At 43.4% G+C, this 13,445-nt stretch overlaps 1 protein-coding gene across 1 annotated transcript in view; it reads left to right on the top strand.

Annotated features, from left to right (window-relative positions):
* The window catches only part of rasa3 (RAS p21 protein activator 3), a 164,292-nt gene that overhangs the window by 105,073 nt on the left and 45,774 nt on the right, over positions 1-13,445 (top strand). The window contains exon 4 of the mRNA XM_063048342.1: positions 10,512-10,606. Coding sequence (XP_062904412.1) covers positions 10,512-10,606 — 95 coding nt within the window. The remainder of the gene's footprint in view (positions 1-10,511; positions 10,607-13,445) is intronic.

Raw genomic sequence — 13,445 nt, 5'->3', positions numbered from 1 at the left:
TACCATGCTCCTGCTTGTCCTCCCCAATGGCAGAGGGTGAGGGTTTGGGAGGTGCCTTTCGATGAGTAACTGCAGTGCACTCTGCAGCCATTGCACTGGTGGTGGGGAAGAAATGCATGTCAGCGTGGTGTCGGGGTGGCGGTTGAGTGTGTGTTTTCTTCTGGATGGTGCTGAGCTTCTTGAGAGTTGTTGGAACTGCACTCATCTAGGCAATGGGAGATTATCCATCACATTATCCTGTTCTGTGTCTTGTGGATGAAGGAAAGGCTCTGGGGTGTTAGCAGGTGAGTAACTGATCACAGGAGATCCTGTTCTTGTATACAAGTATTTACATGACCAGGCCAGCCGAGTTTCTGGTCGTAGTGAATCTCAGAATGTTGATAGGAACTCAGCCATTAAATGCCAGGGTAACTGGTTAGACCTTCTCTTGTTAGAAATGGGCAGTTTCCAGCAATCCTGAAGAGGATGTTATCAGTCCATACCTGATGATCATGGCTGAACAATGCTGGCCTTAGCTCCTCTTTTCTGCCATTTCTCCATACCCCTCTATTCCTCAATGTATAAAATATTTATCCACCTCCATGTTAAATACTTAGAATGACTCAGTTTCTACTATCCTTGGGCAGAGAATTCCAGAGATTTATCACTCTCCTGCCAGAAGACATTTCTACACACTTCAGTTTTAAATGATTGACCCCTTAATTTTAGTTGTATTCCCTTGTTCAAGACATTCCCCATTAGCGGAAACATTCCCTGTCTACCCTGTCAAACTGCTTTAGGATCTTACATTTGAATCAAATCACTCCTCATTCCTCTAAACTCCAAAATACACAGACCCAAGCTATTAGTCTGCTTGGTAGGACAACCCTCTCATCCAAAGGGTGAATGTCCTTTGGGGACTGCGGCCAATGATACGTTTATTTTTTATGTAAGGAGATCAAAGCAGTGCAGAATATTGTAGATGAGGCCTCACCAGCATCCTGTTCAATTTCAACAAAACCTCCTAATTGTTAAACTCCAAATCCTTTGCAACAAAGGCCAAAATATCACTTGCCATGTTGGACTTGCCAGCTAACTGTGTCTGAATTGTGCTCTAGAGCATGTTGATCCCTCTGAATGTCACTCATCTGCAGACTCTTTCCATTTACAAACGTAGATAGTAATCTGCCTTTTGATTCCTCTTTCGAAAGTACATGACCTCATACTTCCCCACATTAAACTCTACTTGCTGGTCTTTTGCCCACTCACTCAGTCTATCTATATGCTGTTGTAGAATCACAGAATCCTTATAACAATATGCCCTTCCACCTACGGTATTTCATCATTGAAAATTTCAAAACCCTACACGCTGTTCCTTTCTCTGGATCATTAAATAAAATTAATGAACAACTGTGGGGTAAAAACTGCGGTTCAGAGGGTACTCCACTAGTTACTTCCTTCATCTGAAAAGAGCACATTTATTCCAACATTTGTTTACTCTGAGACAGTCAGTATTCCATCCACTTCCCTCAATACCATGTGCACTAAATTTATTCACCAGCTTCTTGTGTTGCACCTTATCCAATGCATTTTGGAAATCTAAACACTGTACAATGTCCTTACTATCACCTCCAGCAGTTATATCCACAAAGGATTTGAGCAAATTTATCAAACATTTCCTTTTATAAACTGGGTTTAATAATACTCAGTTTTCTGAAATGACTTGCTATTTCCTCTTTGATTATTGACTCCAGCATTTTGCCAAAAATAGCTGTTAAACTAACTGGGCTGTAATTCCCGCCTTTCTGCCTCTCTCCTGTTTTGAACATGGGAATCACATTGGCTGTTTTCCAATCTTCTGCTGCCCTCCTGGAGTTTTAGTGTGTTATGAAAAGTTTCAGCCAATGTGTTTGCTATCTCTGCAGTTCTGAGATACACTGTGAGAGAGGAGGTACTGAAAGAGCCTCACGCAGTGGGAGGGGTGGTACTGAGGGAGCCTCACGCAGTGGGAGGGGCGGTACTGAGGGAGCCTCAGGGGCGGTACTGAAAGAGCCTCACACAGTGGGAGGGGAGGTACTCAAAGAGCCTCACACGGTGGGAGGGGCAGTACTGAAAGAGCCTCACACAGTGGGAGGGGCGGTACTGAAAGAGCCTCACACAGTGGGAGGGGCGGTACTGAGGGAGCCTCACACTGTGGGATGGGCGGTACTGAGGGAGCCTCACACTGTGGGAGGGGCGGTACCGAAGGAGCCTCACACGGTGGGAGGGGCGGTACTGAGGGAGCCTCACACAGTGGGAGGGGCGGTACCGAAGGAGCCTCACACTGTGGGAGGGGCGGTACTGAGGGAGCCTCACACTGTGGGAGGGGCGGTACCGAAGGAGCCTCACACTGTGGGAGGGGCGGTACTGAAGGAGCCTCACACTGTGGGAGGGGCGGTACCGAAGGAGCCTCACACTGTGGGAGGGGCGGTACTGAGGGAGCCTCACACTGTGGGAGGGGCGGTACCGAGGGAGCCTCACACGGTGGGAGGGGCGGTACCGAGGGAGCCTCACACTGTGGGAGGGGCGGTACCGAAGGAGCCTCACACTGTGGGAGGGGCAGTACTGAGGGCACCTCACACTACAGGGTGGGCAGTACTGAAAGCTGGGAGGCAGATACTGGAAAGGAAACTACTTTGCAGCATGTGTCTTGTGAAAGACTGAAGATCACCTCTTTGCAGCCCTGTCTTTCTAGTTGCCTTATTCAGTGTTTCTCATTTGCCAGTTTAGTAATTCATAATGGTATAATCTGTCAATGGTCTGAATTACAGATCAAACAGCAATCTGGAATGCAGAAAACCACAATATATTTACAGCATTGAAAGGTAATGGAGCTGACTGTACTTGGAACCCACACCTGACAAATGGTGTGTATTCAATCTCCTATGACATCAGAGAGCACAAATGATGTCCTAAACCTACACCTACACATTTTAGAACACCTTCACAGACGGTAATTTTCACCATTTTCTAAAACAATTTATAGAATGTTTAAAGTTGGCTTTATTGCTGACTTGAAAAGCTGGAGTAGGATTTAAAGCACAAAAATACACAGGTCTGAACAGACCCAACACACACGAGGACTGATTGCATGGTTACCCCATGAAGTCAGCTCCCTGCACTTCTACCATTAAACAACACCTACTGCTTTCACAGTTGCCCTGTGAGTCACGGGCAGGCCACTCAGCTTCCCTCAGACAGTATTTTTTAAAAAGTTAGCTTTATTTGTCCCATGTACAGTACATCCAATCATTCCGTGAAATGTGTTGTTGCATTAATAAATAACACAGTGCGCGATGTGCTGGGGGCAGCCCACAAGTGTCTATGTCTACATACCATGCCCGCAACTTACTAACCTCTTCCTTTTGGAATGTGGGAGGAAATTGGAGCTCCTGGAGGAAACATGCGTATCCACGAGGAGAACGTATCAATTCCTTAAAGACAGTGGTGGGAGTTGAACCCCCCCCCCCCACCCTTCTGATCTTGTAGCTGGGACTGTAAATTGTTATGCTAACCGCTACACCATTGTGCCACCCACAACTGTCAATTATAAATGTCCATTTAGTTCAATTGATCACAAGAAGTGTGAGTAGAAATTCATCTGTACAGGCTTACTCATTTCAGCAACTCTTCTTGGAGAGATTATCCATTGGTTCCAGGTGACTACAGGTCAATTCTAGAGATTTGTTTAGCTTGTAACACCCACACTGTTGCAGTGTTAAAACCCAGCATGTGAATCTGGTACTGGATCACAAAACTGAGTCAAGGCAACTTTGAGCAGGTTGCATTTGACTTCTTTCATTGGTTCTCCAGTTTCCGCCTACATTCCAAAGACATTCCGGCTGTTAATTACATTGGTGATCGGAGAATCAGGGAGCAGTTAACTAGCACGTGAGTATGTGAAAGTAGGTTGCAGGAAATAAGTGGAAGAATGGTACCAATGTGGGAGTCAGCATTGACTCAATGGGCCAAAGGGCCTGGTATGCAAGTTTGCTAAAGGTGGTAAACAGCAACTCCAGAGGCGAGCAAAACCTTTTACATACTGAACGCAGTGCCAGGCATCTTGGTAAGTTATTGCAGCTTTGCAGCTCAAATCAATCAGAGTGAGAAGCAAACCTGTCAATCATAGAGTTCAACACTGATTGAAGGGCAAAGATTGGCAGAAGATGGAAATCTGAAATAAAAACGTAAAATGCCAGAACTATTCAGCAGGTAATGGAACATAAGAGAAAGAAATATGAAGCAGTAACTTTCCCCATAGATGCTACCGGACCGCTGACTATTTCCTGTGGATTTATTTTAAATTCCTGGAGTTATTTTAACTACTGACAGCAGCCTACCTCATTGCTTTCAATTTACAGTCCCAGCTATTCTCCAGGAATTAGCATTTTTAGCCCAAATATGTGAAGCTTTGGCACCTGCACTGAGCTGCTGCTGCAAGAACAACACATTTTATGTCATATAAGAGAGTGATAATAAACCTGATTCTTTTGAGTTCAAAGCCCCTCCTTAAGGTGCCTATTTCAGAGTGTTGCCCGGTCTATTCAGCCCATTGAGCTTGTACCAACTCTTTTGAAGGAATCAAGCATTATCCCTCCAACAGAATGGCACACCCCCGCGAGTGCCCCTTGACAATGTAGTGCTCTCTCATTACTGCCTATCTGACAGTGAGACATTTCCTCAATCCTGGCCTTTCTGCTTCTCTTGTCTTAGTGGCATTTGAACACATGGTGTCCTGACTTAGGAGCAACAAAACTCTGACCGAGTCTTGGACAATTAACCTCAACGTGGTGTAATGTCTCATGATGTTTCACGGAAGTGTTCTTTGATAAGTGCTCACTTGAGGAGATGTTAGATTTCTGGTCACAGAACTAGACTTTAAGGACTATCTTGAACAGTTGAGTCTGGATGAGGTGAGGATGTTGTCAAATACCATCTATAAATTTGCTGATGATACAACCATTGTTGCTGGATTCTCAGATGGAGATGAGAGCGAGATAAGCCAGTTAGTTGAGTGGTGGTCGCAGCAACAACCTTGCACACAATGTCAGTAAGATGAAAGAGCTGATTGTGGACTTCAGGAAGGGTAAGCCGAGGAAACATGACCCAATTCTCATAAAGGGATCAAAAGTGGAAACAGTGAGCAATTTCAAGTTCCTGTGTGTCAATATCTCTGAGGATCTAACCTGATCCCAACATATCAATGCACCAATAAAGAAGGCAAAACTGTGGCTAAAATTCATTGGGAATTTGAAGAGATTTAGTTTGTCAACAAATACCCTCAAACTTCTTTAGATGTACTGTGGAAAGCATTCTGACAGGCTGCATCACTGTCCGGTGAGGGGGCGGGATGGTGGTACTGTACAGGGCTGAAAGAAGCTACAGGAAGTCCTAAAATTAGTCATCTCCAACTTGGACCTCCATAGTACCCAAGCCATCTTCAAGGAGCAATGCCTCAGAAAGGCGGCGTCCGTTATTAAGGACCCCCATCACTCAGGACATTCCCTCTTCTCATTGTTACTATCAAGAAGGAGGTAAAGTAGCCTGACGGTACACACTCAGTGATTCAGGAACAGCTTCTTCCCCTCTGCCATATGATTCCTAAATGGACATTGAACCCATGAACACTACCTCACTTTTGTAATATATATTATTTCTGTTTTTGCACTATTTTTAATCTATTCAATATTTACTGTAATTGATATACTTTTGTTACTATATTATCATGTTATGCATTGAACCTGATTGAAACGTATAAGATCCTAAAGGGATTGGACAGGCTAGATGCAGGAAGATTGTTCCCGATGTTGGGGAAGTTCAGAACGAGGGGTCACAGTTTGAGGATAGAGGGGAAGCCTTTTAGGACCGAGATTAGGAAAAACTTCTTCACACAGAGAGTGGTGAATCTGTGGAATTCTCTGCCACAGGAAACTGTTGAGGCCAGTTCATTGGCTATGTTTAAGAGGGAGTTAGATATGGCCCTTGTGGCTACAGGGCTCGGGGGTATGGAGGGAAGGCTGGGGCGGGGTTCTGAGTTGGATGATCAGCCATGATCATAATAAATGGCAGTGCAGGCTCGAAGGGCCGAATGGCCTACTCCTGCACCTATTTTCTATGTTTCTATGAACTGCTGCTGCTAAGTTAACAAATTTCGTGACACTTGCTGGTGATTCATAAACCTGATTCTGATTAACTAGATTCTGAAAACGCACACTCGTTGCTCAGTTACACTTTTTCACTTGTGCACAGGGAGAACAGCATGGCCCTTGTCACCAAACAATTCTGAAGTTTGAACGGAGAAGTGCCTTTTTTTATATATAGAATTGACTAGTAGTTACGGATTTGACCATTTATCTGTGAATGTTCAAATTTGCAAGATCGATCACCATTCACGATAGAGGTGTTAAAAGTCGATAGAAACTACAAGATTACAATCGGTGATACTTTGAAGTTAGTAAAATAATTGACCCTTAGTTGCTGTGTGTGACTTGCATCCTTCCATTACATCCTTGCCTTGTCTCTATATGCCAAAGAGTTCTGGTCCCCTGCTGCGCAAAGGGAAGCTAGGCTGCTCAAAGACTTTACTGGCCTGGGCTGGCTGCACAATATCTGTTGCTATCCTTGCCTAGACATTATCTTAACCCTTACTTTGTTGCAATTTCCATAAGGGATGGTTTAGGGAGGGAATTCTGGAGCCCAGGTACCTGAAGACATGGCTTCCAGTGTTGGACCAATTAAAATCAAACTTAACAAGAGGTCAGCATTAAAGCAACACCAGTATCTCAGAGGAAATGTGATCACTTGAAGGCTGCAGACTGATATTTTCTTCAAGGCCCCGAGGCTACTGCCCCAGTGATTTGGAAACTTGTCAAAATTTGTTCTTATTTTAATTCTGATGCAGACTGTTCCAGCATTATTCACCGTGCTAAGTGTTTCCTCACCACCAGAGTTTCCAGAATGCATCATCAGACTGTACATTCTGATAAACAGATTGCATAATCTGTGATGCTGGGGCTTCAATCAGAGGAGGTGGATGTCGTCAACAGGATTGCCCTTAAATGTGCACACCCAGAGTCCTCAACTGGGAGCCTTGAAATGCTCCATTGTTCACCTAAACATGAGCTAAGGGAGTTGAGCATAGGTACACTGGCCTAGTTGTGGACTTGGTGAGGATTTATAAATTTTAAGAATGCCACATTCTTATTATTGTTTGATATTCCTTACCTTCATAAGTTATCGTGTGTTACGTGTGCTTTACAGCCTGGTTTGGAGAAAAGTTGATTCATACTTAAAGCACATGACAGTGAAGTGATTTCATCATCGAAAGAAAGCACATTCCACAAACTAAAAGTGGTGTGTTTGGTGGGAATCTGAGTGACTGATTAATTTGAACATCCATCAGACAGGAAGGGAGCATGAAAGAAATTTGCTGTGTATCTGAGGGAAGGTGATTGGGCCTCACTGAATGAGCTCATCAGAATCTACTGAATGAAGGCTTGAAGAGAAGCTTGATCAAAAGCCTATGTAATGGTTATAGTGAATTATTTATTCACATAAAGTGACTCAGTATTAGATTATTCATCAGATTAAGACTCATAAGGATGAATTGTAAATTAAATAAGCTCATAAACTCCAGCTGCACTGTGCCATTTAACCATTGAAACCAATGGATCTCTGATTCAAAAGAAGATTGCTAATAGATGGAAAACCAACCTTTTCCAATCTTTGACAAGTATATATCCTTTCAGTGTCCTAAAGATCAAGGCACAATTCTGGCACATTCATAAAGAAAGATATGTTTTTGGAAGGCACCTACCACAACCTCCAGGCATCACCAAGAGCTTCACAGCCATTTTGCAAGAATTCTTTCCAAGCTCCAGCTCCATGTGGCATCATGAACTCAGGAAAGAAAATGGAAAAAGTGGTTCGCAGTGGCAGAATGTAGCAGTGCTTGCTCTATTGTAAAGAGATATGGATCTGACCAATAGGATGACTTCCAATTGTATAAGAGAAGAAGTAGGAGCTTCAATCCCACTCTGCCATTCATCAAATTCATGACTGATCTTCCTACCCTATCACCGTATCCCCTGATTACCTTAATATCCGCAAAATCTATCAACTCCTGTTTTAAATAAACAGGATGACTGGCTGAGCTTTCTCAGGTGTCTTGGATAGAGAATTCCAAATATTCACCTTCTGCAGTGAGAAGTTTCTCCTCATCAGTCCTAAACAGCAAACCCTTTATCCTCGTGATGGATGCTGCCTTCCTGAGGTACCACCTCTTGAAGATGTCCTCAGTAGTGGCAAGGATCATGCTCGTGATGGAGGTAGCTGAATTGGCAACCTTCTGGAACCTCTTTTGATCCTGTGCACTGGAGTCTCCAACCAGTCAGAATGCTCTCCACCATATATTTGTTTTTGCTAGAGTCTTTGCTGACGTAACAAAATTCCTCAAACTTCCAATGAGGGTAGCTGTTGGTGTGTTTTTCATAATTGCATCAATATGTTGGGCCAGGGTAGATCCTCTGAGAACTTGAAGCTGTGCAGCCTTTCCGCCATTGACCCCTCCATGAGGACTGGTGTGTGTTCTCCCGACTTTCCCTTCCTGAAATCCGCAATCAATTTCTCGGTCTTGCTGACGTTGAATGCAAGGTAGTTGTTGCTACACTACACAACCAATTGATTTATCTGCTGTACAGCTTCTTGCTGTCATCTGAGATTCTGCATTGAGGATTGTCAACAGATCATTTATAGGTGGCTTTTGAAGAAGATTTTAAGAGGCAAAGAAGTTTAGTGGGACAACTCTAGAGCTGGAGTATACGACAGCTGAAGACAGGATCACCAATGGTGGGAGATTAAATTCAGGGATGTTCACGATATATTGTGGAGAAAGAGAAGGGTGTTCTGTATCATGGAAACCAAAGGAAAATCTGGAGTTCAAATGTGAGTTCCTCAATAGTGTAAGAGTGGTGCTGCATTTACTAGTGAAGTGTGACAAAGGGTAGATGTGGGTTGCATATTCATGGGGCACTGCTCACAGTGCGAGAGTTGACAGATATACTGCGCTGTAATGTTCTATGTATAAGCCCTTTGGCTCATTATGTCGTGCCAACCCTAACCTACTCTAAGATCGATCTAACCTTTCCCTTCTACATGTACCTATCTAAAGAGTTTCTGAGATGTCTTTAATGTATCTGTCTCTACCACCACCCCCAGCAGTGCATTCCACATACCCAGAACTCTGTGTGGTGGGGGGGAACTTGCCACAAATATCCCCCCCTATACTTTCTTCCAATCGCTTTAAAATTATGCCCCCTCGTATTAGTTATTTCTGCCCTGGGGAAAAAGTCTCTGGCTACTTATGCCTCCTATCATATATTTAAATATTCTTCATGGCTTCTGTGCTTCTTGATCAGCAAATGACTCAAACTGAGCAGACTCTACTTTCTGTGGTGTGTACCTCAGCAAAAATTTTCAACCACAGAGTAAGTGTGAACAACAACTAGTGGTGAACTTGGAAGCAAGCAGTGTTTGAGTAGGTTTGCCCTGTGCAGAATCCACAGAATTTTCAACAGAGTAGTTGTACGACTGCTTCAAGCTGGTAGTTTTGGGCCTCCCATTTTCAGCCTCCCCACTGTCTGTCTCACCTCCTTCCATTCCTTTGTGGGTGTCTCTAACTTTCCAATAAATACATCTCTGCTGTTCACCTCATCTACTCCTGATGGATGCAGGTTCTTTACTCTACCTCCTCTGTTAGAGAAAGAATTCCTTCTGAAGTCCCAATGGGGCTGTTAATGACTTTTTCTAATATATCTCTCTCTGTCTCTGTCTCTATCGCTCTCTGTCTCTATCTCTCTCTGTCTCTCTATCATCTCTCTCTCTATCTAACTCTATCTCTCTCTATCATCTCTCTCTTTAAACTCAGTGAATGCAGAAACAGACTGTTGGTTTTGTCACATGTGGAGGTGCTCCATTGCTCTCTGTTGTACCACTCACTGCTAACAAGTTACAAAACAAAATAATATTTGAGCTCAGAAGGAATGGACGAAGTTAGACCATGAAAGAAACCATTCTGAAAATACATAAATCCAGTTTTAATGCAGTCACATTGTGAGGAGAAACAGTAATACGTTCAAAGGAAATTTACTATCAATGTATGTATATAGTATGTCACCATCTGCTACCCTCAGATTCATTTTCTTGCGGACATTCACAGTAGAGCAAGGAAATACAATAGAATCAATGAAAAACTACACACAAAGACTGATAGTCTGCAAAAGAAGTCAAACTGCAAATACAAAAAAAAGTAAGTAAATAATAATGAGAACATAACTTGTAGAATCCCTGAAAGTGAGACCATACATTGTGGAATTAGTGAAGTTATCCACGCTGGTTCAGGAGCCTGATGGTTGGAGACTAATAACTGTTGCTGACCTGGTGGTACTTTTGGAAAGACAAGACAATGAGTTGTGTATGCTGTGATCTGTTTGCAGGAAAGGTCGCTATCAAGAAAGATGAGCTTCAGAATTATCACAATCGGGATACCTGGTTCCCACTGCAGCCGGTCGATGCTGATTCAGAAGTTCAGGTGAGTTTAGAAGGACTTCAGTTTTGGTAGTGTCTTTTGCAACTCAGGATGTACCAGCCAATCAAGTATGACCATGTCAGAAATGCGCCAGCCAACTGGCACTTAGCAAGATCCCACAATCAGAAGTGAGATAATGATCCGTATGATTACTTAGTTGAAGTTGTTGTTCATCTTAGTTAAAAATATTGCCTTAGGGCACTAGGTGACGCTACGCTTGAACACTGGGATGTGTGTTGAGATGTAAGATCATTAACGTGACATAATAATTTTGATTCTTTCTCTGTGGATGCTGCCTGGTCTGTTGATTATTTCTAGAAATGTTTGTTTTTATTTGAGCATCTGCACCTTTTTGCTTTTCTGTTTGATAGTCATACTGTCTTATATTAAGTCTGCCATACCTGCTGACCTTGATAAATACCAGTTTGCGTATCGTGCAAACAGATCGACAGAGGATGCAGTCATCACAGCTCTCCACACAGCCCTTACAAACCTGGATCAGGATAACACCTATGTAAGAATGCTGTTTGTGGACTACAGCTCAGCTTTTAATACAGTCATCCCCTACAAACTGGTGCAGAAATTGAGCAACCTGGGCCTTGGCAGTTCACTGTGCTCATGGATACTGGATTTTCTGAGTAACAGACCCCAAAGTGTCAGGATGGGAGAACACACATCATCTACTCTCATCCTGAACACTGGTACACCACAGGGGTGTGTTCTCAGCCCCATCCTCTATTCTCTTTTCACCCATGACTGCTCTACCATTCACTCCATCAACACCATTGTCAAATTTGCTGACGATACCACCCTAATAGGTGTCATATCAGACTGTGATGAGACAGCCTACAGGGAGGAGGTACAGCATTTGACAGAATGGTGTTGTCGTAATAACCTGGACTTGAGCATCACAAAAACCAAGGAGCTGATAGTAGACTTTAGGAAATCAAAGCGCGTCAAGCACTCTGCTCTGCACATATACAGGAAAGAGGTGGAGAGAGTAGAGAGTTTCAAGTTCCTCGGCGTCTACATTCGGCTGACCTCACCTGGACTGCCCATATCTCTTATCAGGTGGGGAAGGCCCAACAGAGGCTCTACTTCCTAAGGAAGCTAAAGCACGCTCTCCTCCCTCATCACCTGCAGATCAACTTCTATCGGACAACTATAAAGAGCCTCCTGACGTATTGCTGTGCAGTGTGGTTTGCCAGCTGTACAGAACAGAACAGGAAGGACTTGCAGCGGGTGGTGAGGGTAGCAGAGCGGGTTATTGGCACAACATTACCCTCCCTCAGAGACATTTATACTGGCGGACTTCAAAAGAAGGCTACTTGTATTTCAAAGGATCCCACTCATCCTGGACATCACCTGTTTTCCCCTCTACCTTCTGGGAAGAGATACAGAGCATTAAGGACGAAAACAAAGAGACTCCTTAACAGCTTCTACCCACAAGCAGTGAAATGTATAACACCCCCTTCCCTTCTCCTGCCTCCCTCCTAAGACAGCGGCAGCTAAATGCATTACACTTCCAGGAATGGCAGGTGTGCAATAGTCCTACCCCCCCATCCATATATTATTAATTTTGGACTGCACTCCTGAGGTTTTAGAGTTTATTTTAAGTATATATTCTTGTCGTGCTGCAAAACGTTGAGCTGCTAAACTGTGTTTCATTGCTCCACAACAATGACAATAAAGATATTCTTAATCTTATAGTCATAGTCATACTTTATTGATCCCGGGGGAAATTGGTTTTCGTTACAGTTGCACCATAATAATTAAATAGTAAAAACCATAAATAGTTAAATAGTAATATGTAAATTATGCTAGTAAATTATGAAATAAATCCAGGACCAGCCTATTGGCTCAGGGTGTCTGACCCTCCAAGGGAGGAGTTGTAAAGTTTGATGGCCACAGGCAGGAATGACTTCCTATGACGCTCTGTGTTGCATCTGGGTGGAATGAGAATAATATTGACTTTTCCTGCTGATACCTGAAGAACTCTCCTCCTCTCTCTGACATTGTGCCACAAGACCTTTTGTGATTATTGGGAGAATGGCGAGAATCTGAGATGGGTTAGGGTTGAAGTGGGTTTAGGACGGGCCTGACTACTTCACTAGATCACACATTCCATTGAAGTGCTCCCCCCTTGTTGCCAAGCCAATTCCAGTGCTGATTTCTAAGAATTCACAGGTTACCTCAGGGTAAGCTGGTTTTGGAGCAGAGACCTAAGCCCACTTGTTAGCCCCCCCCCATTGACTTTAGAGTTTAGGAGTTTTATTTATTCCCTGGAGCATAGAAGATTGAGGGGAAATTTGATAGAGGTGTGCAAAATTATCAGGGGAATAGATAGGGTAAATGCAAGCTGGCTTTTTCCACTGAGATTGGGTGAGACTAAAACTAGAGGTCATGGGTTAAAGGTAAACAATGAAGTGTTTTAAGAGGAACCTGAGGGAGAACTTGTTCACTCAGGGGTGAGAGTGTGGAACGAGCTGCCAGTGGAAGTGGTGGATGTTTCTGTGCTGAGGTACTCTGTAACTCTATGAATTCTACCTATTAACAAAGGACAGATAAGAGGCTATCAAGCTATTTCAGTTAGATTAATCGAACCATACTCCAGGATGTTGTATGTTAACAGTGAAAAATATTTTAAAGTTTTATAACCAATGCATCACTCCTCCTTCTTGAGTGTAATGGCCATGGATGGAAATGAGTAAGCTTTGTTACTGATTGAGGTGGGGTTGTACCGATCTTTCAGGATGACATTCCCACCCAATGAGCTAACACACTCGGATGGGAGGGGGAGAGAGACCATAAACAGCACGAAGGTAGTTAATCTAGTCTGTGA

Source organism: Mobula hypostoma, chromosome 5 (assembly GCF_963921235.1).
Source record: "Mobula hypostoma chromosome 5, sMobHyp1.1, whole genome shotgun sequence".
Classification (NCBI taxonomy): Eukaryota; Metazoa; Chordata; class Chondrichthyes; order Myliobatiformes; family Myliobatidae; genus Mobula; species Mobula hypostoma.
Note: the sequence above shows the minus strand (reverse complement) of the source record. Positions and strands in the feature narration are given on the sequence as shown.